At 37.0% G+C, this 22,349-nt stretch overlaps 6 protein-coding genes across 6 annotated transcripts; 4 read left to right on the top strand and 2 right to left on the bottom strand.

The window, feature by feature from the left end:
• Window positions 1-2,988: 2,988 nt before the first annotated feature.
• On the bottom strand, window positions 2,989-3,238 carry CBG26080 (the record flags this gene model as incomplete). Its single annotated transcript, XM_045243280.1, has 3 exons — window positions 2,989-3,016; window positions 3,068-3,112; window positions 3,162-3,238. The coding sequence occupies 3 exons, from the start codon at window positions 3,236-3,238 to the stop codon at window positions 2,989-2,991; spliced, it is 150 nt and encodes a 49-aa protein (XP_045099630.1).
• A 263-nt stretch (window positions 3,239-3,501) lies between these two features.
• Window positions 3,502-5,391, bottom strand: CBG15238 (the record flags this gene model as incomplete). The annotated part of the gene is made up of 6 exons (XM_045243279.1): window positions 3,502-3,539; window positions 3,586-3,700; window positions 3,751-4,189; window positions 4,238-4,799; window positions 4,845-5,043; window positions 5,293-5,391. The coding sequence occupies 6 exons, from the start codon at window positions 5,389-5,391 to the stop codon at window positions 3,502-3,504; spliced, it is 1,452 nt and encodes a 483-aa protein (XP_045095632.1).
• Window positions 5,392-10,083: 4,692 nt separating this feature from the next.
• CBG15239 lies at window positions 10,084-10,585 on the top strand (the record flags this gene model as incomplete). Its single annotated transcript, XM_002642909.1, has 3 exons — window positions 10,084-10,176; window positions 10,226-10,308; window positions 10,543-10,585. 3 exons carry the CDS (start codon window positions 10,084-10,086, stop codon window positions 10,583-10,585), a joined length of 219 nt encoding a protein of 72 aa, XP_002642955.1.
• Window positions 10,586-13,760: 3,175 nt separating this feature from the next.
• On the top strand, window positions 13,761-18,708 carry Cbr-ptl-1 (the record flags this gene model as incomplete). The annotated part of the gene is made up of 8 exons (XM_045243278.1): window positions 13,761-13,844; window positions 16,580-16,733; window positions 16,781-17,201; window positions 17,340-17,429; window positions 17,900-18,077; window positions 18,126-18,374; window positions 18,442-18,531; window positions 18,631-18,708. The coding sequence occupies 8 exons, from the start codon at window positions 13,761-13,763 to the stop codon at window positions 18,706-18,708; spliced, it is 1,344 nt and encodes a 447-aa protein (XP_045095631.1).
• A 733-nt stretch (window positions 18,709-19,441) lies between these two features.
• On the top strand, window positions 19,442-20,472 carry Cbr-tpst-2 (the record flags this gene model as incomplete). The annotated part of the gene is made up of 4 exons (XM_002642911.2): window positions 19,442-19,542; window positions 19,648-19,774; window positions 19,815-20,218; window positions 20,262-20,472. 4 exons carry the CDS (start codon window positions 19,442-19,444, stop codon window positions 20,470-20,472), a joined length of 843 nt encoding a protein of 280 aa, XP_002642957.2.
• Window positions 20,473-21,080: 608 nt separating this feature from the next.
• On the top strand, window positions 21,081-21,933 carry Cbr-cyn-6 (the record flags this gene model as incomplete). The annotated part of the gene is made up of 2 exons (XM_002642912.1): window positions 21,081-21,275; window positions 21,526-21,933. 2 exons carry the CDS (start codon window positions 21,081-21,083, stop codon window positions 21,931-21,933), a joined length of 603 nt encoding a protein of 200 aa, XP_002642958.1.
• Window positions 21,934-22,349: the final 416 nt, after the last annotated feature.

The following is a 22,349-nucleotide window of genomic DNA, read 5'->3' as shown; positions in this document are numbered from 1 at the left end:
GCTGTTCCTTTTCCCGCCAGGAAACTAGGAAGACCTTGAAACAGTACAGAGAGACAGAGAGAAGAGATGGACAAAATTGTTTTGGTTGTTTGAGAGAAAAAGAAGGTAGACTAGGAGACGAAGAATTGTGGTATTGAAAGCGAAATGGAGAAGGGGAGATGGTCGGGAGAAGAGGTAAGGGTTACCGCGCACCGAGAAACGAAGATAAATATGATGATGAGAAGGGCGTAATTGAGAATCATGAATCATCAGAGATTTTTGGATTTTGGACAGTTTCTAATTTATGGGTTTAAGCATACTTCTAAACCGGGCCCTGGCGAGCCTTCGGCGGCTCTATGATAGCTTCCTCCAGGACCAATATTTTTTGACTATGAGATATAAAACTCGACGAGTACTACAAAATGATTTCAAAAAATGTATCTTGTCTACGAACAATTTTACAGACAAAACAGACCAAAAAAAAACAGAGCAGGGCCCGGGTCAGTTACTTTATGGCCTGTAACGTTAGTTCATAGACAGGATACAGTTTTCCAAATCATTTTTTGTAGAGCTTGCCGAGTTCTATCTTTTCTAGTTGAGTTGGTCCAAAAATATTTATTCTGTAACTATGACAAGGACCGCAAAGGCCCACTAGAGCCCGGTTCATGCAAATAACCTTTTGCAGCTCGTATCTTTTTTTCCTCAAGAATGGTTATTTCCTGTATCTGTTGTTTGATACCTTCTGAATCTATCCGACAAAAACAAAATTGTATTTATTGGTATCGTTTTTGTACCTTAGAATAAAAAGAATTCTCACCTTCCTCATCTTTCTTGCTGCTCCCTTCCTTCTCCTTGTTGTCTTCTTTGCCCTTTTCCATATATGGTTAGTTACGTTTTTCAGTTTCGAGTTAAATTTCGTAATACGTTTCTGGAAAATCAACATGAATAAAAATACTAGAGCAGATAGTGTCGAGGTATAATTTTAGGAGAAAAATAAAGGAACTTTGAAATCTTTCAAGATTTCAGAGAATTTGAAGTTAACAGATTCAAATTGAGCTTGGAACTGAATCTCAAAAAAAGGAATAGTAACGAATAGTAAAACAGAATGCAAGAACTGTCTTTTTCCTTCAGACATGAGGCCTAAATTGAGGTGCTGTCTTTTCCCTCCGGCGCATTTTCCTTTTTCTCATAGCCCCTCCACCTATTTGAATTGGAAAATTATTCCGAAAAGACAAGAAAAAAGAGAGAAAGATGAAAAAGTTGAAGTTGCTAGAGAAGGTGTCAGCCGGTATTCTGGATACTTTGAAGACAAAAAAGTTGGATAGCTTAGGATGTCAGCGTTTAGGATTTAGAATCGAAGGAAAATATTTAGATTGTGAGAAAAGCCTCCAGAAAATTTCAAACAGCCAAAAGTAAATGATCTACAAAAAACAAAAACCATATCTGTGCAAACCGCGCGGAAACTAGGAAGCGTTGACTGTCTCGCGGCCACATACGCGCGGCAAATACCAAACACAGAGAAACTGAAGCAAAAAATGTGAATCGGAAGAGTTTTTGCCTTACTATTTGCTCTTTGTATGCTCATAGGAGACCCCCATGGCACACTCTCGAATTACTATTCAATAAAGACATATAACAAAGAAAACTAGGGAAAACTAGGACAGAAGACGACACTTTTGGCACATTTTCTACCGTTGGTCAGGGGATGACGTGGCTAGTCTTTTTTGTATTGGTAATGATAATAATTGAAGTGGGTGATGATTCATTTTTTACCGTTCTTGTTGATGGAGAAATGACGTTCCGGAGAATTATGAAACAATTTTTTTTGCAATTTTTGGTAGATCAAACTTCAGAGTGCGAAAAACTGGGTCAAAAATGTTTCAACCAATTCTGAAACTTTCAAAATCATAGAAAACAAAAAGAGTTTCATTTTTGTAGTAAAAATGGGTAGTTTCAGACAAAAATGTATTCTGGGATTTTGATATTGTAGTTCATAATTTCCAAGTTCCTGAGCATACCTTCAACACTATAACAGAAAGCCACCCGATCCGTTAACTTTGAGCTCACATATCTCAGTCCCTGTCAAAGAAATTGAAAAGTCATCAACAGACAAAATATATATATTAATATTAAAACTATTTTGTCAGTTGAACCCTTTCTGATATCTTTTACAGGAGCTGAGATATATTACCTCAAAGTAAAATTTCCCCTTTTTTACCTATCACTACTAACTAGAATAAAGAAATAACTCTATAAACTTTCTAACAGAAGACAAGAAACAAAAAATGACTTGAAAAGTTTCTTTTCCTCCGACAGAACCCCTGTGGCATTTTTCGGAGAAGCCAAGCATCTGTTAGTTGCTTTTTTCCTCTTCCTACCTGCTTGACAACGCAACCGGACCGCTGAGCAGAACGGCAAACATAGTCATAGGTGGTTGAGGAGAAGAAGCATGAGCAATGTGCATGGAATTTTTTGTTGGGTTAAAAAAGAAAAGTTGGAAGAGGGAATGTTGCCGATTTTTTTTCTGTGTGAGACTTTGCTAATGGACTAGCACATTTTTGGAAATGCAAATATGACCTGTTGATATTTCATTATATGTTCTAATAGTCACATGACAACCAGACCTTGAATTCAAGAGTTTTTAATGATTCTACAAAAAAGGAAAAAAATAAATCAAGTGATACGTTTCCCACAAGAAAAACCCGTCAAACCAAAATTGATCTACAATGAAATTTTTGGGGTTGGCAAGCCTGAAAAACTCTCGCGCCGTAGGTGCGCCAAGCAGACGTTTGAAGCGCCCAGAGGCTGTAAAGTCACATAAAAACCAGGTCTTGAATTCAGAAGTTCTTAAAACATTTTTAAACAGAAAATTTTATTTTTTTTTTCGTTCATTAAACACAGAGAGTTCAAATGATTGACAGAGTCGAGAAGTTCGATGAGAAGAGTTGTGATTTACGAATGTTTGGCCAATGAAGAAGAAGAGAATGAGACCAAGTTTCTGGACGGATGTTAGCACATGCAGCAGCAACAGCAGCAGCTGAAAAATTTGATGTTCTAATTATCAATTTTTAAATCGAAAGTTTCTTACTCGTCATTTTTGTTTCCGTTGTTGGAGACGACCACAGTGGATGGTCTAAAAAAATTGGGAATATGAAATTGTGGGTTACAGGAAAAAAACTTACTGTGGTTGGGCGACCATTACCGGTTGAACCATTGGAGCGGCCACAACTGGAGCGGCGACCATCGGAGCTGCTATCATTTTTTATCGCCCGGAGAGAGTTGATTGAAAATTCAAGAAGACGAGAGAGATATAGAAAAGAGACTTTTACTACTGACTGATTTTTCGATTTTGGTTGATTATCGATTTATGAAATCTAAAAGGGGTTACGTACGTAAATAATTGTGTTTTCAAAACTATTCATTCAATAAATTAGGTCAAAAATTGGAGATTGCAATGTTGAGAGATATATACAAACAAGGAATAATAAAAAATAAATTATATTTCAGGAAAAAAAGAAGAGTTCAGTTTCCGAACAGCCTTCGACGACCACCACGTTCTACTGAAATATAGAAAAAATTAGGTCAATTGAATTTTAGAAATATTACCTAATGAGATATATGCATTTTCTGATATTTTCTGAAGGATCTTGTTAATGTCTCCAGCGTGCTCCAGTCTACGTTGATAGTCAGATGCCAAGCGCTCAAAATCGGTTCTTTCGTGCTGGAATATTTTTAGGGAATAATAATTTATAGATTTCAAAAGGTTCTTACATAATTGAGCCTTGGTGGAGCAACGGGCCTACTTGTCACTGTTGGCAATGTAGAATATACTGATGACGTGGCAGCTGGGAGCGCTTCTGGATTCTTAGTTTTAACCTCCACATCCGTTAGATCCAACGGAGCACCAGTTGCAAAATCCACTAACAAATCTTTCTCATTCTCTTTCTCTCTATCTTTTGAAGCAATCAGAATTCTCTTATGAAGTGATGATTTCAAACTCTGAGCGTCCCCATTTTCTTCTTCTTCATTGGCCACAAATATTGGGAGATGAGTGAGCGAGGTCTTGACAGATCCTTGAGAGATTTCTTCAGATTCCAATGGCTCTGGGATTTTCTTCTCCTGGATTCTAATAGGATGGTGTTTGAGGTTATTGCGTTGGAGAAGCACTAGGTTATTGATGGTTTCTCCACTTCTGATGTGCATTTGAGGTCTGAAACGTTTAATGAATATTCAAAATTTTAAAATTTTCCAAACTCACGGTGGTGAAGAAGTCGGTGGTACATAATCCTCCTCTTCAACATACTCCTCTGTGACCACTGATGGCTCTGTAGTAGTCACAGGAGCCTCTGTAGTAGAAGTTGTTGTTTCTAGTGTGGTAGTAGTCGTAGGAGCTTTAGTTGTGGTGGTGGTAGAAGTTGTCGTCGTTGCCTCTGTGGTAGTCGTCGTTTCTTGCTCCAACTTCTTACTCATCAGTTTTTCTCTGACTACCTGCTCGACCCTCTCAACTATGCTTTTCGTTTCTTCTTTACTCAAATTCAACTTTTTGAACAACTGAACGACTTCAAGATCTTCTGGCGAAATCGTGGTTGTTGTTGGAGGAATGGGACGAATGTCGCTCTCTACAACACTATCTGATGCCACGCTTGCTTTCTTTTGAATTGATACAGTTTTCACTCCTGCCAACGTCTTCTTAACCACGTCGGTTCTTTGAGGGCTTTCAACAGTTCCGTCTTTCTCAACAGACGAGTTTACCTCGTCCGTTTCTTTCTTCTCCGGTTCCTCTTCCTTTCCATATGTTCCTAATTTGCTGGTGGAGCCTTCTAAAAAATGTTAGTTGTTGTTTATACGGTCTAATTTGTTCTTACGACTCGTGGCGGGAGCAAATGGATTGAAAAGTTGCGGAGCAGGTGGAAGTAGTGGCTCGGTTGGATTTGTTGGAATATGAAGTGGTGGAAGAGGATGCAAGAGTGCATTGTTGAGAAGAAGAGCATCATTTATTTGCTGTTGCCTTCTGAGCATTTCCAGAAAGTGCCGACGGTGGGCGTCTACTAGAAGGTCGTTGGTCTGAAAATTTAATTTCTGGTATTTTTCATAGAACACTCCTACGACGAAATATGTACGATTTCTAAACATAATTTCCAATATCAGAATTTACGAACCGGATTTCTATTCTAAAGATATGTAGATTTATGCCTATAACAGTTTCGCAATCTCCCACAAGACCTCTCGTGACCTTAAGATTTTTATTGAACCAGATATGATATATCAGACGAAGAGGATCAGGTGACGTCATTGAAAATAGGGAAGACTTACCAAAACTGGAGGTGCCGCTGGATTTGTGGCTGGAGGAACTATTCGTTGTGAATAGACGAGCTCGATGAGCCAAGGGATCATAAACAGTTTTGCTTGCATTTTTGAAATTGGATCTAAAAAATAATTGAGAAAATTTTGAAGAGGGTGATGATTTAGTTTTGATAACAAGTTATAGGTAAGAGGTACAAAACTGGAATAAAGAGAACAGAGCAGTCGAAAAATGGCTTACTGTGAAACCTGTGATAGAAAGACCTCCACACTGTCAAGTTTAAGCTGATTTTATTCGATTTCTATGATAGATATAAAGTGTGTTAACTATAAAAAACTCTTCTGATGTTATCATAAACAGTTTATCAGTTGATTACTCTTCCATATCTTGGACAGGAACCCGGAAAAATTGGCTCAGAGTTAAAAGTTAATGGTAGCTAAATGAAAAAATTATCTAGAAAAGTTTAATTTTTTTAAAAGACTGAATACATGACTATCTGAAAAAAGAAGCATCTAGAAGTTGGCAACAAATCTCTCTGTAATATATACATCGTGTGACGGCTTGTCTATAAGCAGAAGGAAGCCATGTGATGGTAAATGAGGTACTTTAGCCGATTAGGCCACGGTGTGTTCTGATTGGGATAAAAAATGATGATGATGAAGAGATAAGTGTAATAATGATGCTTAAAAAAGAAGTGATGATGATGATCAAAGGGCACAAAGTGGAATAGGTGACGAAATAGATTGGAGGTAGTTTTTTGTGCGTTCTGCAAAGGTGTAAAATTTTCAGAGAGGAACGTTTGTGTTACAAAATCCAGATGATACTATTTTTTGAATTCTGCGAAAATGTTGCAACGATTTTGTCAGACTTATACTAACGTCTTCTACCCCGTCTAGGTTGGAAAGCTTGAACGCTCTAAATAATGTAAGCAAGGAAATGGAGCATTAGTTTTTCTTGGGATTATCTGAAATTTTCAACCAGTAAAACACTAGATTTAATCGCGCCGAAGGCGCACCAGCCAGATGATTGGAGCGCCGGATTCGCGGCAAGCAGATGACTGGTGAAGTATAATTTTCCAATTTTATCATTGTTTGAATGCAAAATTAGAATTGCCAAACATCTAAACCTATAGAAATCTAAACCTAAACATGGAACTTTCTTGGCTCCAGAAATTCTTGGAAATTTTCAAAAAGGGCAATGCAATAGAAAAAAAAAGATGACACATGAAATAGGATACGGTTTGTTTCGAAAACCATGTCCTTCGCTTTAGGGAAAAGCCCAAAGGGAGACCTATGGAGATGTAGAGAAATAGAGAACTGGTTGGTATGAAGATGTGACCAGCTGACAATTTGGGCACTGTATCGGAGGAAGCAGAAGAGGAATCAGAAAAAAGAGACAGAGAGAGAAAGCAGAAAAGGGAAAGAAATGGAAACGCGGAAAAAATAGATGTAAGAGAATGGGAAATTACGAAGGGATTGGCGGATGATTGCGTAAGAGGCGCGGAGAATTGGCCTTCTCATGGATCGGGGAATAAATGGAATCGTTTTCGAATAGGTTGGGGCAACTAGTATTCTGTCACAGACGCGGATACTTGAAACAGTGATAGTGGAAACGAAAAAAAACTCTGCTTCATTGCTCATAGACTTTCAGTTTCTTTTTATTGAACGTAATACATTTTAAGCTCTAAAACTTCTTTTTTTTTATTCTTCATTTATTGAAGTAGTCATCTTAAAAAATCCTTAAGACTAGTTGTCATCTGAATTCCAGATTATACAAATTAACTCCCGTTAACGCTAATTTAATCAGCCATGTGATAAATTGTTTGTTTTTGTTATTGTTCTGGAATATGTAATTTAATCTGATTAGATTTGCAAGATAGACGAAATTATAGACTTTGGTATATATAGACTCTATAGACTTTGGTAGATTGGGATCCGAAGGCGGATTAATTTAATTTTGACCCAAAAAAGCTGCCAACTGATAAAGCAAGTGTAGTACATTTTTATAGATGTCATACAAAATTATAAGGGACAATAAGGATATGATTGTTTACACTAGAAACTTCATTTTGTGCTACACTTATCCCAGGTAATGGGAATGGCAAGATACTGTAATATGATTTTTAAAAAATACATAATCAAATACAATTCGTTTTCTCGAAACGATTATGAAGACAAATTGAACACAGTTTCAGTTGAATAAGTTTGACAGTTTGAATTTGAGCAAAATTGAAAATATTAAACTACCAAAGTTACTTCATGTTGCTACTCACAAAGCGATCTTTCCCCAACTTCATCTTCTCATACATCGTTTTCAATCTGAAACTGGAAAATAAAAATGGTCAGTTGGCAAGGCGACACGCTTTAGAGTACTTAAAGAAACATCTATTGTTGTTGGTGGCAAACGGGCGGCGCGTATTGCCGCGTATCCTAATTGCGTAATACAGGGGGAGAAACAGCCAAAAAAGCAGCGAAAATGGAGAGAAAATGGAGAAGTGCGAACGAGTTTCGCGGATCAAAAGGACGCCCTCCGTTTAAGAGGAGAGTCTGTGTTGTAACACACCACGAACATCGTGTTCATCGATAGAATCTCCGAGATCACAGGAAACCAAAAAAATGGGTGTGGAAGATCACGTGAATGTTCTTGAGTTTTGATTTCTAGAGGGCTCTCGAAAGATCTCCAACGAATTCTCAATCGGAACGTAACTTTATGGATCTGAAAGTTGTGAAGACTGTTGTGTGATGAAACTTGGAAGTCATAATGAAACACAATCCTTAAATCTCTTGTGGTTCTGAGAACATAAATAGATAGATTTTCAGATTCCAGACTTTAACTTTTTGATATCTTATGAAACTGAGATTTTTATATTCTCAAAATCTAAACGATGTAACATTCATTTCAATAACCATGTACACAATACCGGGCAATAAGAACCAACATTCCTGATTATTTTGACCATTTCCAAGTCTGAGCTCGGCTGTCAAGTTCCAATCGCATAATTTTTGAAAATTGCTAGTTTTCAGCTATTTGGCGATTTCTAAAAGACACATCTATTTAGCCGGCTTTTGTACTGAAAATGTGAGAAAACAGGTGTCTTTCTGAAATCGAAAATAAAAAGGGATTATCAAAAAAATCTGTGATTGCAAAGGTTCCAATCTAGATCTGTTTTAAGTGTCAATTATCTCGGTCTCTATTACAGATGTCAAAATTTTGTCAATTAATAAAATGTTGGCAATAATATGATGACCATTTTATCAAAATAAGCTGAAAAGTTAGCAATTTTCAACAAAATCTGTAAGTGCAAAGTTTCCAATCTATTTTAGACTCCAAAATTTTCAGTGATCTGAACCTTGACAGTCGAGATCCAAACTCTTGAATAGGTTCGAAATGGCCGAAATTCAATTGAAAACTGGGGTGTTGTATGTCTTATTGACCGGAACTGTATGTGTTTTTTTTTTCAATTTGAATTGTCCGGAGTCCTAGTATTTCCAGCGATATCTTTATAATTTCCATTTTCTCCTTTTTCTTCTTCAACTCTAAGCTCTCCAGATCAGTATACATCATAAAAATTTCTCATGACTAATTTTTCTGTGCGAAAAACAGCGTCATTAAAATTCCACACCACCAGTTATGCATTTCTCATATCCCACTTCCATATTTTTCTTCCTTTAATGTGTCATTTACTTTTTTCTCCTCATTTTTGTACATCCAGTTTCATCAATTTTCGATTACAAAAAAAAGAAACCCGAGACAAACAAAACAGACATTTTTTCCCATTTTCGATGTCACTGCTTTTCCTAGGATTTTTAATTTTTCGTAAGAACCTCCTGGCGTTTTTTTTGGGCGTCAAAATACTTCATGTGTATCAGTAGTAGTTGGAAATTCAGTTATGAACCTTTTCAAAAATTTTCTAGAGTTGTTTTCTTCTAGATGTCCGAGAACGGAGTTCCGACGTCATCTTTCATAAATCTGGTGACCTAAAGAAGCGTGACGCCTTCTGAGAATCCTGAAGGCGTGACCAGTTGTTATTTAGCTTCTATGAGTAAAAGGACCTGTTTTGGGAATTTCCCATTTCATTCAATTTCTGGGTTCTAGAATCCGGCATCTAAAATTATGCATTGCTGAAGACTGGTCGTTCACATGACTCATGTCGAGTACCACCAAGTTCCGGTAGACCGGAAATCCAATGAACGTTGGTTGTGTGGTCCCGTAAGCTTTGAGCTTCAAAAGTTTTCAGAAGCGCGCGTCTTTTTTTCAGAACACTCATAGACGAAAAATACCCAAATCACGAAAATCTGTTTGTTGGTTTTAGCGCATGATATTCCCATAACTTGCCAATTTCTCAGTACCCAAGTCACATTCCGAAAATACATTGACCCAAATAAAATTAGAGTTAAAGAATAGAAAACGCCTCCCGCCCACCTTTCTCACAAGATATAAATATGACTAAAAATCACGACAGGCCGTTCTAAATCCGTATACATCTGACCCACCCACAGGCCTACACCATTCAAATAAAATTCCGCCCTCTCTACATTTCATTTCTCATACTTCCGTTGAAAAATTGCCGAAGTGTGATGAAATCACTTTTGAAAAAACCGAAGAGTAGGGGGCATAAAACGAGCACTCAGTGAAGTGTACTGGTATTTGAATCTTTCTTCTCCCCGCCTTTCCTTTTTTTCATTTTTTGTGTCACATCCCATTTTTGAGAGATTAGTACTTGTCCATTGTGCTCTCATATGAAAAAACCATTTTTCTTTCCTAACTTCCTACTTTTAGTTTCAGAGTTCATCCTTTCAAAAATGATTCGCGGATTCTTGATGTGCTTCTTCCTTTTGGCTACTGTCATTTGTGTCAGCAATGCGTACACTCTGGACTATGAGGTTCCAGAGAGAGTGAGTTAATTATTCAAATGTCTGGAAGTTGAGTGAGAATATATTTCAGCAAGTCCGCAGCGACGTTCCATCAGTATTCTTCTCGCCATTCCGTATGGTTGGAAAGAGGAATCAGTTTTATGGGCTTTATAAGTAAGCTGTCAAAGATTAGGGATTACTGTAGTAGGATCATATTTGCTTTTTCTTAATCTTCTTGTTTCATACAAAATAGTATCACATTCTTAAGATACAAGTAGCAAATTGCTAACTTGCTTTTTTCAAAATTCGCAACATGCAAAAGTTTAGCAGTTTCCCCTCCAGTTGATTTGGCCGATGGTGGCTATGTTCCACATTATTCAAGAAATTTTAATTTATTGAATTTTTCAGGCAACTTGGCAATGCCAAACGCGAGTCCGCTTCGTTTGATTGATCGACTTGAGTAATAAATATAACTTGCTGTTTGTCCTGTTTTTGTCCTGTCAGATTCTTAATGTTTTAATTTAAAAAGAAATAAAGAATTGTTAATAAAACCATGTTCCGGAATTTTATATACTGCACTCCATATACCGATAATAAATATTCATGATATTTCGTTTTCAAACTCCCCAAAAGTGTATTTTGGGACACTTACCGTAAACACTCTATTAAAAGGTTACCCTATACTTTAACTTTGGGCTCAGTTAGCTCCATTTCTATAAGAGATATCAAAAAAGGGTCAACAGTTAAAATGTTGTTGATATTGTGACAAAAATTTCGTCAGTTAGCATACTTTTTAAAACGCAAATAAAATTTAGATAATTTAAGTTAAAGTACCGTAAACACTCTAATAGAACGCCCCCCGAATCTTCAAATTTGAGTTTCTGTATCTTATTTTCTGTGAAAGATATCAAAAAGTGATTCACTTATAAAATGTTGCTGATATCATGATAAACATTTTATTAGTTGACAACTTTTTGATATCTTTCAAAAGAAGTGAGATAAATCAGCCCACAGTAGACGGTCCGGGTGACGTTTTATTAGAGTGTTCACGGTATTCTCAACACGCTAAGTTGTAAACCCTGTTATTATTCAAAAATAAATTAATCAAGTTAACATGGAAATCGTATCAGAATGCTGAAAATATTGTTTCAGAGCTTAGTTTCTAAAAATTCTGAAAAAACCTCTTCTTCAAAAAAAAAGCAAAGTAAATTAAGATTAGGCCGATAAGAAAAATGACACATGTCAGCATTTTTGCATTTTAAAAAAAAGACCTTCTTTCTCCAAGATCCCGTTTTCAGATACCTCACTATTCTTCAAATCTCCATCCCAGTTTTTTCTATGGACCTCTAACAGACTCATCTATAAGAAAGCCGACTATCATCACTCCCGAACAACCAGAACAATTAGAAATGGATGAAAAATGTGAAGGGATGCTCGTGGTAAAAAAAGAGCTTAGGGAGAAACACATGCAAAAATAATGAGAGATGCATGTATTTTTGAGATGGCCATCCATTTTTTGTCCAAGTGTTTTTTGGTTTAAAGTTAGATATTTTTTGAGATGGAGTATTTTTCTGTAGAACCATTTTTTCTTCTTGTGATTTTGTTCATGACATAATTAGACAAATATTGTCTCCTATCAGAATAACATTTTCACACCTTATTTCTATTTATTCTCACTATCTTGAAAACGCCTCTATTCTCGTCTTCTTGTTCAGTTTCCCTGCCTTTTTGTTACTTTTTTGGTGTCTTAAAAAGAAATGGGTGTGTCTTCTTCTTCTTCGTATTTCCCTCTTTTCGTTATACCCCATCCATCACAATCAGAATATGTTACGAAACTCATAAGTATTAGTCTTATGAGTATTTAGAGTTTAGGAGCCAGATGGTCTAGATTAGAGAAAATATAAAAATAGTTTGGACATTTTCAGAAGTCTAGAGCTCGGCTATCAAGCTTCCCATCAAATTGAAAAATTAGGAGGGTGTAAAACAGACCTAGATTAAAAAACTTTTCAATCACAGAATTTTTAATAATGGCAAAATGACCGAAAATCAACTAAAACATCAAGTAGTTTTTATTGCTTCAGCTAAAATGTCTAATATTTATACCTTTCGAATAGTACGACCTCGGGCTTTTTGAAAATCTAAAAACATCAAGCTACGTTTGTCAAGCCTGCTCAATATATTTTCTCGTTGTGCCATATAAAGCAATATTCTATCCGTTCAAGAGGCATAGTAGACTACTCTTCCTTTTTCCACTCAATCTTTTCTCATTTCCTTTTTCCTTTAACTCTTTCTTCTCTTCCCATCTCTCTCCCGTCAGCCAACTCATTTGTATTTCCACAAAGGTACCCTATATGCAAAAAGGGTCCCTCTCTATACACTATTCCTCCTACTTCTTCATATATTCTGAGCACATTCTCTATTCGTTTGCCTTTTGAAAGATAGAAGAAGTAGAAGTGAAAAGAACCAGAACTTCGTATTCCTTTTTTTCTTCTTGCTGCTTTTTTCCTTTTCTCGTCTCACTCATTGATTTGTGCATATTTTTAGAGAGTCTCCTCGTTTTTTCCCCACACACTCTTTTTTTTTCTCCGAAAATACTAGATCATGGGAAAAACGAAGACGACAACGAGAAAAAAGCTTGACGTCTTTTCTGATGAAGAGTGAGAGATGGGTGGATATACAACACGGAATTTTCATGAAATATGGAGCAAGGAAAGATGATTCTTTTTAGCGCTTTTTTCTCTACTGGTTTGGTGATCTAGCATTTTAAAAAGTGTTTTATAATTCAAAAATTTCTTGAGATTTCTCGAAAATTGTTTCCATTTACATGACTTCTTTCGAATTTTTTCATTGGGTTCTGTGCCCCATTACCAAGGATCTTTTTCAGTTGAATGGTTCCTTGTCTAGCCGTTATTAGGTCTTAAATACCGTAAGACCTGTAATGGCCGGCCCTTTTATTGTTGTAAAATACCTACGGAGGGCCCTTCCAGGGCCCTTCAATTAGAGGGGCGCTTTTATGTTTCCGGCCACATTTATCATCTGGACATTCGGCGAATTTTGGTTCAAAGTTCAATATTTTCTTATGTATACGTACGAATATTTTTTATCTTAAAAACACATTTTGAAGGGGACCTTCTATGTTTCCAACCTCTCCCGGAGGACCCTTCTATTTGAGAGGTCATTCTATTAAAGGTGCACTTCTATTACAGGTTTTACTGTTTTTTCTCGCAATGATAGGTTCCTTTATTTCGCACTATCAGTACAAAGAACATTGTCGTCAAAAATCAGTTAGTACATTGTAAGTCTTTGCACACTGTTCCATCAGAAACCTATCTACCACCTGGTGTAGATTATAACATCCATTAGCAAATATTGAATTTTTAATGACACCCCTTTCTTTCCGATCACTTACGTTGGCAAGCAAGCACTGTTTGCTTACCTATCCCCCATCCTCTTCAAAAATTTTAGGTTCTAAATGGATCCAGTTTTTTTCCGGAGCGTTAATTCATTGAAAAATTTTTAACTGAAAAAAATATGTATTTTTTAAAATGTGTTACAACTCGTCTTCAACTCAAATCTAACTCTTACCGCTACATTTTTCACTGTTCCTATGAAATCAAAAATTTCAGATGTCAACTCCGGAATCTGAATTTGCTGAATCCCATAATTCTGAAGAAGATGAGAATTCAGATCCAACAAGGCAGGATCAATTGGTAAATCTCGATATGTGCTCAGCCGTATATGAGTGAAGTCCTCCCTTTTGTGTGTGGTGGCTTTTTCGCAGCTACTGCTTTTTGCATTTGACTGGTCAAAATGGAAAAGACAAATATTTCAATTCCCCTCATTAAATCTCTCTTTTCATCCTCCTCCTTCCTTCCCCGATTCTCATTTGTCACTCTTTTGGAAATTGGCAATCTGCCAATGCACATGTCACTTTCATAAGTGGGTTCATGGGTTTTGATTTCATTAAAAATTTAAATTTGAATTGTTTTCTAGTTAAATACAACATTTCCAGTTTCTGTTTGGTTTTTTGGCTTCAATGAAATCCCAGTTTTGGAAGATTTGGAATCTACTCAATTAGAAGACGCCGTCCTTGAACCGGAAGACGTCGACTTCTCCTCTTTTCGTTTGATTAGTGGAATATATCCATGAGAACGCCTTCTTCTCACAAAACGGAACAAAATGAGGGATGGGTGATGTCTAATGGGCGGTCTGTGAGATGAAAAACATAGAAAGAGAGGGAGAATTAGTTGTTGTTTGTGTGGTTCTCATAATGTTTCCATTCTCTTCTTATCTCCCTTATCCCTCACTTATTTTTCCCTCTTAGCCGGGTTATCCGTTCTTTTTTCTCTAGTTCCTTGTGGTCAAGAGGTCCTAACTTTAGTTTTTTGAAGCTAGATACGGTACCATTAAAACTTATGAATCTCATTTCAGAACCTTGAAGCTGTACTAAAAACAAAAAACTGCGTCTTATATTCTTACCTTTGGAGAACTCAAAACCAAATGTTCTTTTCCTTTTTTTTCTTTTTTTTTAAATTTTATGGGCGGTACTATAACTGCCTTCTTGATTGTTAACTTCTACGTCTGGTACCTCTAGCTTTCTGACAGGACATCGAAACCTCGAAAATCCCTATCAGGCCACTTATTCCCAAATTAAGCACGCCTGACTAACTCCTCTCTTAACATTGACCATCCATCTTACACAATTTTTTTCATTTTATTACTATTGGTAAACATCACCTGGCCTCAACTTTTTACCTACCATCTGCTGAGATATTAGCCATTTTTTGGTGTCTAATTCTCGTTTTCTCCTTTTCCTACCCGCTTCTCCTTGATTTATTGACATAAGAAAGACAGGAAAGAAGGCAAAAAAAATCAGATCATCGGTTTTCTCTTTAGTTCACTCTATTTGAGTTGTTTGAATTTCGACCCAGTTTGAGAAAGAGCATCTAGTCGGTGTGATCGGTTGTTTTTTTCCTATGGACCTGTGGTTTTACCAGGGTTAACCAGACTGTCAAAAGACACACTTCATTCTCTATTCTTCACATTTCGAATTAGAGAATCCCACCGACGTCGTCCTCTTTGGAAGAGGATGAATTGAGTGTCTTCCTTAAGAGAAATAGTATAAGTTTTAGAGAGAATTAGACACGAATAGGGGTGTCCTTCTTTTTTGTCCGACAACAGTAATCATCTTCGAAAGGGAGAAAAACGGACGTACATAGAGAGACTTACACACATACACCGAAATTTAAAATCGTGAATGAGTTTTCAATGGATGAGGCTTTAGTGGGTTTTGAGAAGTTTGTGGTTTGAGAGTTTATAGAAAATATATCTGGCTATTTATGCAATTAGTGGTTTTGAGGATTTCGAGGTTGTTGGATTTTTAAAGGATTTTTGGAGCATTTCTAGGTTTTTAGGTCATTAAGCTCAAATGTTTTCCAGTTAGGTTTGATTAGGAGACGACTTCAAACCTTTTAAACTTTCCTAATTTGTGGATTTCCAGTTCGTTTTCAAAACATTTCAGACAATAAGTCAGATCAAAAAGTTACCAACATCTTCCAAAAAATCGCCGTTATAATATGTTTTCCCTTTTCATTTGCGTTTTTGAGTGGCTGTGTTTCTTTAGCTTATTGTCCCCTCACAGGTAGTTCCTCTCACTATTTGTTTGTATTTTTTCGGCAACAAAACACTATTCCAAATACAAATACACACACTTTTTTCTCGCTTTTCGTTAGCGTAGCAGCTAGGAAAAAACGAAGAAAAAAACGCTAAATTTTTATGGATACTTACTCTATCACTCTTTTTCGCCCCTTCCAGAAGCCAGTTTTTTCTTTTATTTTTAGTTTTTTTTTCGTTCCTGGTTAATATATCACAAAAAAAAACCATAAGTCTATTTAAGGTAACTGTACTATTAAATTCCATTAGTAACAGAAGAACAAAAGGATACACAAAATCCCCCCTAGCCCTTCTTTTTGGTAGACCCCCTAAAAGAAGAAGAAAAATAAAAGTATTCAATTTCACAGTGCGGTTGTCTTTGTGTGTTTGTACATTATTCACTACTATTTCTTCATTTCCTCCTCTCATCTCAAATAGAATACTAACTAGTGAGCCACACGTGGTATCGTGGTTCATAGAGCCAAAAAACAAAGGAGCAGAATTTTGGATCTCTTAATCCTTGTCCCTTTTGATCCCTTTCCGCTTTTTTTGTTGACCCCAAATCTCGCGAAGGACACATTTATATGGCACATTTACCATTTATCCTTCCTCACATTTTTCTACATGAATACACCCCTAGTGTTACATTTCACACTGTAGAAAACAGAATTCTTCTATTTGCTTTTTGTGACACGCTTTCTTTGAACTTTTCTGAATTTGCCTCTTTTTTGTCGTCATGCTTTTTTTTTGAATTGCGCTTGTCTCAAGTTTCTACATAAAATAACGTATTCAGGAACAACATTTGACTACTCCAGAGGAATCAGAGCCTGAAGTTCCAGAATCGGAACTAGAAAGAGAACCAACGCCGGTTACAGAGATTCAGGAGGTAGTTGAATCAGAAGAAGTCACACAAGAAAAAGAAGAAGAAGAAGAGGAATTGGTAATTGGTGAGTAATACTATAAAAAATGTAATTAGTGAAAAATACAAATTTAGTTCCAACTCCGCAAGAAGAAGAAGAAGCCACTATCCCAAGTCCACCATCCGAGCCTACTGGAAAATCGTGTACTCCTCAACCAGAAAACTCACCAGTTGAGGAACAAATTCTGAAACAAGTCCAAGAAGAAAAAATCACCAGTCCAAGAACAGAATCTCAAAGTCCTATACCCGACCCACCCATCATGGACGACATAGCGTCTAGTGAGCTGGAATCTCTCAAATTTTCTGAATCCGAGATGTCACCAACTGAGCGTCATAATAGAATCATGCAGAACAATGAGAATGAGACTGTGGAAGACAAGAAGCAGATTAGTCCAGTTCCAGTGGCACAGAAGACACCTGTCAGATCTGGAATCCGACCACCAAATGTGGTTTTGAGGCAACCCAAACCTCCAGCACCCACCGCGTCTATCCCAAGGTGAGCGATTTTTCGAAAACTTTTATAAAACGAAATACTTTAAAAGTATAAAGTGAGGACTGTGTATTTTGAACCAAAGTTTTGAAAATGAGCTCCTAGTGACCACTGATCTTTTATTTAGCATTTCTTTTTTTGCAGACCCTCCACTGTGGCAACTTCTCATACTCCCCGTACTATTAGTACACCCAGACAGACAGCTTCAACTGCTCCATCACCAAGACCCATATCGTAAGTTTACTGAGTTTCACTAATGAAAAAAAGTTATTTCAACAATCATGATTGTCACTTTGAAGACATGTGCTCTATGTGTAACTAAAAGTACCTAAACACCAGAATTGACAATTTCCTGGCTGATCCACTGAGATAAAAATCCACTGAGATAAACATTAGAATTAAAAAAGAACCACTAGCAATAACAAAAATTTTAAAGCCTTCATTATATTCCCTGGAAATCAGAAATTGTATCCCGACAGCAATTGTATTCAGAAGGTGTGCCCATAGGCACCCGTCTGCTTATTCTATATAATTGCTTCCTTTATTGTCCAAACCCTTCCATTTCCTCACATTTTTCTCTTCTTTTTTCTCGATTTCCTCACATTTCTCGAGTTAAATTGTTTTGTATTGAAACATATACACATAGTATGATATTATAGTGATATTCAGAAGCTTCTATCTCTTAAAAGTATTCAAATTTTCAGAAAAATGTCACGAGAACGTTCGGATGTTCAGAAGTCAACATCTACTCGGAGCATTGATAATGTCGGAAAGTTCACTCCAAAAGTAAATGCCAAATTTGTGAATGTAAAAAGTAAAGTGGGAAGTGTGACCAATCATAAGGCAGGAGGAGGAAATGTGGAGATTTTCTCAGAGAAAAGAGTGAGTCGTTAACTTGTAGAATTGTCATTCTATTTCAGAATTTTTCAGCAATATGTAGCCCAATCCAAAGTTGGCTCAATGAAAAACGCAAACCATGTCGCTGGTGGTGGAAATGTTCATATCGAGAATCGAAGACTTGATTTCTCTTACGCCTCTCCGAAGGTCGGATCCAAAACCAATTATCAACCAGCCAAGTCTGATGTGAAAATTGTATCCGAAAAGTTGAACTGGGATGCCAAATCTAAAGTTGGATCTATGGATAACGCTGCTCATAAGCCAACTGGGGGAAATGTTCAGGTAACACTAGCACCGAAACGATTGGCTTTTTCCTTGGTGTGGTTTTTCAGCTTGTTCTTATTTTCAGATTCTGAGCCAGAAGTTGAACTGGAAAGCGGAGAGTAAAGTGGGATCCAAGGATAATATGAATCATCGACCAGGAGGTGGAAATGTTAAAGTTTGTTTTTTTCATTGCTCACTGAACACCTAAGTCTGAAATTTTATAATTCAAAGACAAATTTGAGAATTTTTCTGTATCACGCTTCCACTTTTCCAGATATTCGACGAGAAAATTCGCTATGTCTCCACTGACAACAGCCGCAACCACTCTACCATCGATATCAGCTCCTTATGACTTTTATCACCCTTCACTTCTTTTTTTGACAAATGTGAATGTTCCAGCATCCCACACACCGATCTATTGAGGTCCATTGACCCCGAATTTTTGTAATACATGTGAATATATATTTTTTGGATAGTAAAGTTATTTTTGAGTGTTTCCCTCCCCACATAAATTTTCAGGTAATTTCCAGCGAAGTGCCCGTCGTCATCAATCGTCCGACCGTAATCCAGGTGGCAGCTCGTCCGAAAATGGCAGCAACAATAATTGATAAAAAGACATTGATGAAGCGAAGAAGTATTTCTCAGAGATCCTCCAGCAATTCTCTAATACAAACCAAACAATTCCCCGGAGCAATTTATCCGTTGTCTTCTGATTTTATATTCAATCGCAATGTTTAATATGCTTGCTTCTAGCCAAAAATTAAAATACAGTGCAAACAGATGACTTTGAAACTGAATTTATAATCCGTTTTCGGAAATCCTTTTTCGAAAAACTACCATGGCGAAAATGTTCAACACCCGACGACTATTCTCACAGCATTTTAGCTTTTTCTTCTATTGCTTTATATTTTGCTTGATAACTTTTTTCATGCTCTTCTTCTCAATGAAATGGTAATCCATAAAAATGGTTTATATTTGATTCATTATAACTATTCAGTAAACAACTTCAAAGACAACTGGAAACTGTAAATTTATCTCAAGAAGTTTTAGTTTTTGGGGAAAATGATGCAAGACATTCTAGAAATATGCTTTCTAATTTCGAGCAACTAATTTTCGTAGGAGGGGTACCAAGATCAGGGACAACACTAATGAGAGCAATTTTGGATGCACATCCGGATGTTAGATGGTGAGCATTCAGGGGAATTACCTAGACACAGTAGATCGGCCTTCATCGGGATTCCCCCCAGCCCACGGGGCAGTCCGAAATTTCATAATTTATTGGTTTTTACAGCGGAGGTGAAACTATGCTCCTTCCAAGCTTCCTTACTTGGCAAGCCGGCTGGCGGACAGATTGGGTTAATAATTCCGGTATAACCCAAGAAGTTTTTGATGATGCAGTGTCCGCATTTATTACGGAGGTTGTTACAGAGAATATTATCTAGTCAAGGCTAGTTTCAGATAATCGCAAAGCATGGAGAACTTGCCCCAAGACTATGCAACAAAGATCCATACACTGCTCTTTGGCTTCCAACCATTCAAAGGTTGTACCCGAATTCTAAATTTATATTGATGATTCGGGATGCGAGAGCAGTAATCCATAGTATGATAGAACGGAAGGTTCCAGTGGCTGGATATAATACGTCGGATGAGCAATCAATGTTTGTGAAATGGAATCAGGAAATTCGAAAAATGCTATTCCAATGTAACAATGCTCCGGGCCAGTGTATCAAAGTTTACTATGAACGGCTCATACAAAAACCGGAGGAAGAAATTCAGCGGATCACAAATTTTCTAGACCTACAGTATTCCCAACAAATGCTTCATCACCATGAACTTATTGGAGCGGAAGTTGATCTTAATGAGTAATAAACTTTGTACAACTAATTAAGCCAATTTTGGTTTCAGCCAAGAATTCTCCGCGTCTCAAGTTAAGAACTCAATCAACACAAAAGCCTTGACTTCTTGGTTCGACTGTTTCAGCGAGGATACTTTGAGAAAATTAGACGACGTCGCACCATTTTTAAGTGTTCTCGGATACGACACATCGAGCTCGAAACCAGATTATTCCATGTTCGCTGATGATGATTTTTACCAGTTCCGAAATTTTTATTCGTGAAGTCCCATACTATTTTTAGATACAAATGAAATATTTATGTTCAAAGTTCAAATGCGTCTTAAAATTTCTTGTTCAAGGCATAACTTTCAAATTTCAGACCGGGACCTCTCCTCTGTAAGAAATCTTAGTAATTAACCTTTTTGTTACTCTCATCTTCTGTAGTTAACTTTTCGGATAAATAGAGAAAAATCTGAAAATTTTCGAAATTTTCATTGGCGATGTTTTTAAATGTCCCCAACTTTAGACGCAAAGAAAGTATGTTCAATGTTCAAATGCGGTCTATCAGTAACCTTCATGTTATCATCTCATCAAAACATAGTGTTGTCTTACCTTCTTTTTTATCGTGTTTTTAACAATATAGGTCAAGGTCAATTTTTATATGTGACCCTCTCTCCTCAACGCTCCGTTAAACACACATACGCACAAGTATAAAAAAGGATGTAGGGAAGCGAAAATGTCCACTCTTTTCTTTCTCTCCCGCTTTCCGGCTAACTGGAGAAGAAGAAGACGGGAAACTTATTGATTTTCTGGTTGCTGAGGTTTTCAGCTGGTTCTTTTTTCCATACGCCTTCTTAACTATTCAAAATATCCAAAATATTATTTCAGAGATGACCCGTTCTCTCCTCCTTGTAGCCGTTGCTATTATCCTTTCAGTGGAGGCACGTGGACCACGTGTCACCGACAAAGTCTACTTTGACATGACAATCGGAGGACGTCCAGTTGGAAAAATTGTCATCGGACTATTCGGAGAAGTTGTGCCAAAAACTGTAAAGAATTTCGTCGAGTTGGCACAGAGACCAGAGGTGAGAGAATATTTTCAAGTTGGTCTAGATAGATTATGGTTTGGTCCAAGTGTCTGAAGCATTTTTTTTCAGAAAAATATTATATCTAGCCTCAAATCTAGATTCAATACTTTCTACCTATAATGCTTTGTTCGGCGCAAAGTTTTCCTATTTCTAGATGTTATCTTTAAAGGACAAAAATTTTCAAACGCCAGGTTTCCTCCGAACAAGATCTTAACGGTATTCCTTTTCAAATGCACTTTTCTTCTAGGGAGAAGGCTACGTCGGAAGCAAATTCCATCGTGTCATCGAAAACTTCATGATTCAAGGAGGAGATTTCACACGTGGCGACGGAACTGGAGGTCGATCCATCTATGGTGACCGTTTCGAGGATGAGAACTTTGATCTGTCCCATTACGGACCAGGATGGTTGTCAATGGCCAATGCTGGAGAGGATACCAATGGATCTCAATTCTTCATCACCACCGCCAAGACTTCATGGCTTGATGGAAAGCATGTGGTATTCGGAAAGATCTTGGAAGGAATGGATGTGGTTAGAGAGATCGAGGCAACACCAAAAGGAGCTGGAGACAGACCAATTGAGGATGTAGTGATCTCAGAGGCTGGACATATTCCAGTTGAGAACCCATTCACTGTTACCAGAAAGGGTGTTAATTAAAGATTCGACGGGTTCTGTATATTTGCACGAATGGACATGTATAATAAAATTCGTTCTTTAAAAGCGTTTTGTTATATGAAAAAGAGATTATTAAAAATAAAAAAGAATAAAAAAGAAGGAAATTAAAAATTTAGAAAGACACTCCTTATCCACTACATTTATAAATATCATCCTGTGAACTCCTTTGTCCGTTTGCAGCGATTTTAAGAAGACACCAAAAATGTAGAAAGATCCCATTCCGAGATGAGCTTGAATTCCGCCAAGAAGTTTATTTCGATATGAGGAACTAATTTTGAATTTTAAAAAGGCAGAAGAGAAAATCGAATATTGGAAAAGAACAATGGATTTTCTTTTTTTTTCTACCGGAGATTTTTGGATAGGTGAAAAAAGCGCTATCTGAGTAGCATCAAGAATAC

Source organism: Caenorhabditis briggsae (assembly GCF_000004555.2).
Source record: "Caenorhabditis briggsae complete genome, chrIII, whole genome shotgun sequence".
NCBI lineage: Eukaryota > Metazoa > Nematoda > Chromadorea > Rhabditida > Rhabditidae > Caenorhabditis > Caenorhabditis briggsae.
Note: the sequence above shows the minus strand (reverse complement) of the source record. Positions and strands in the feature narration are given on the sequence as shown.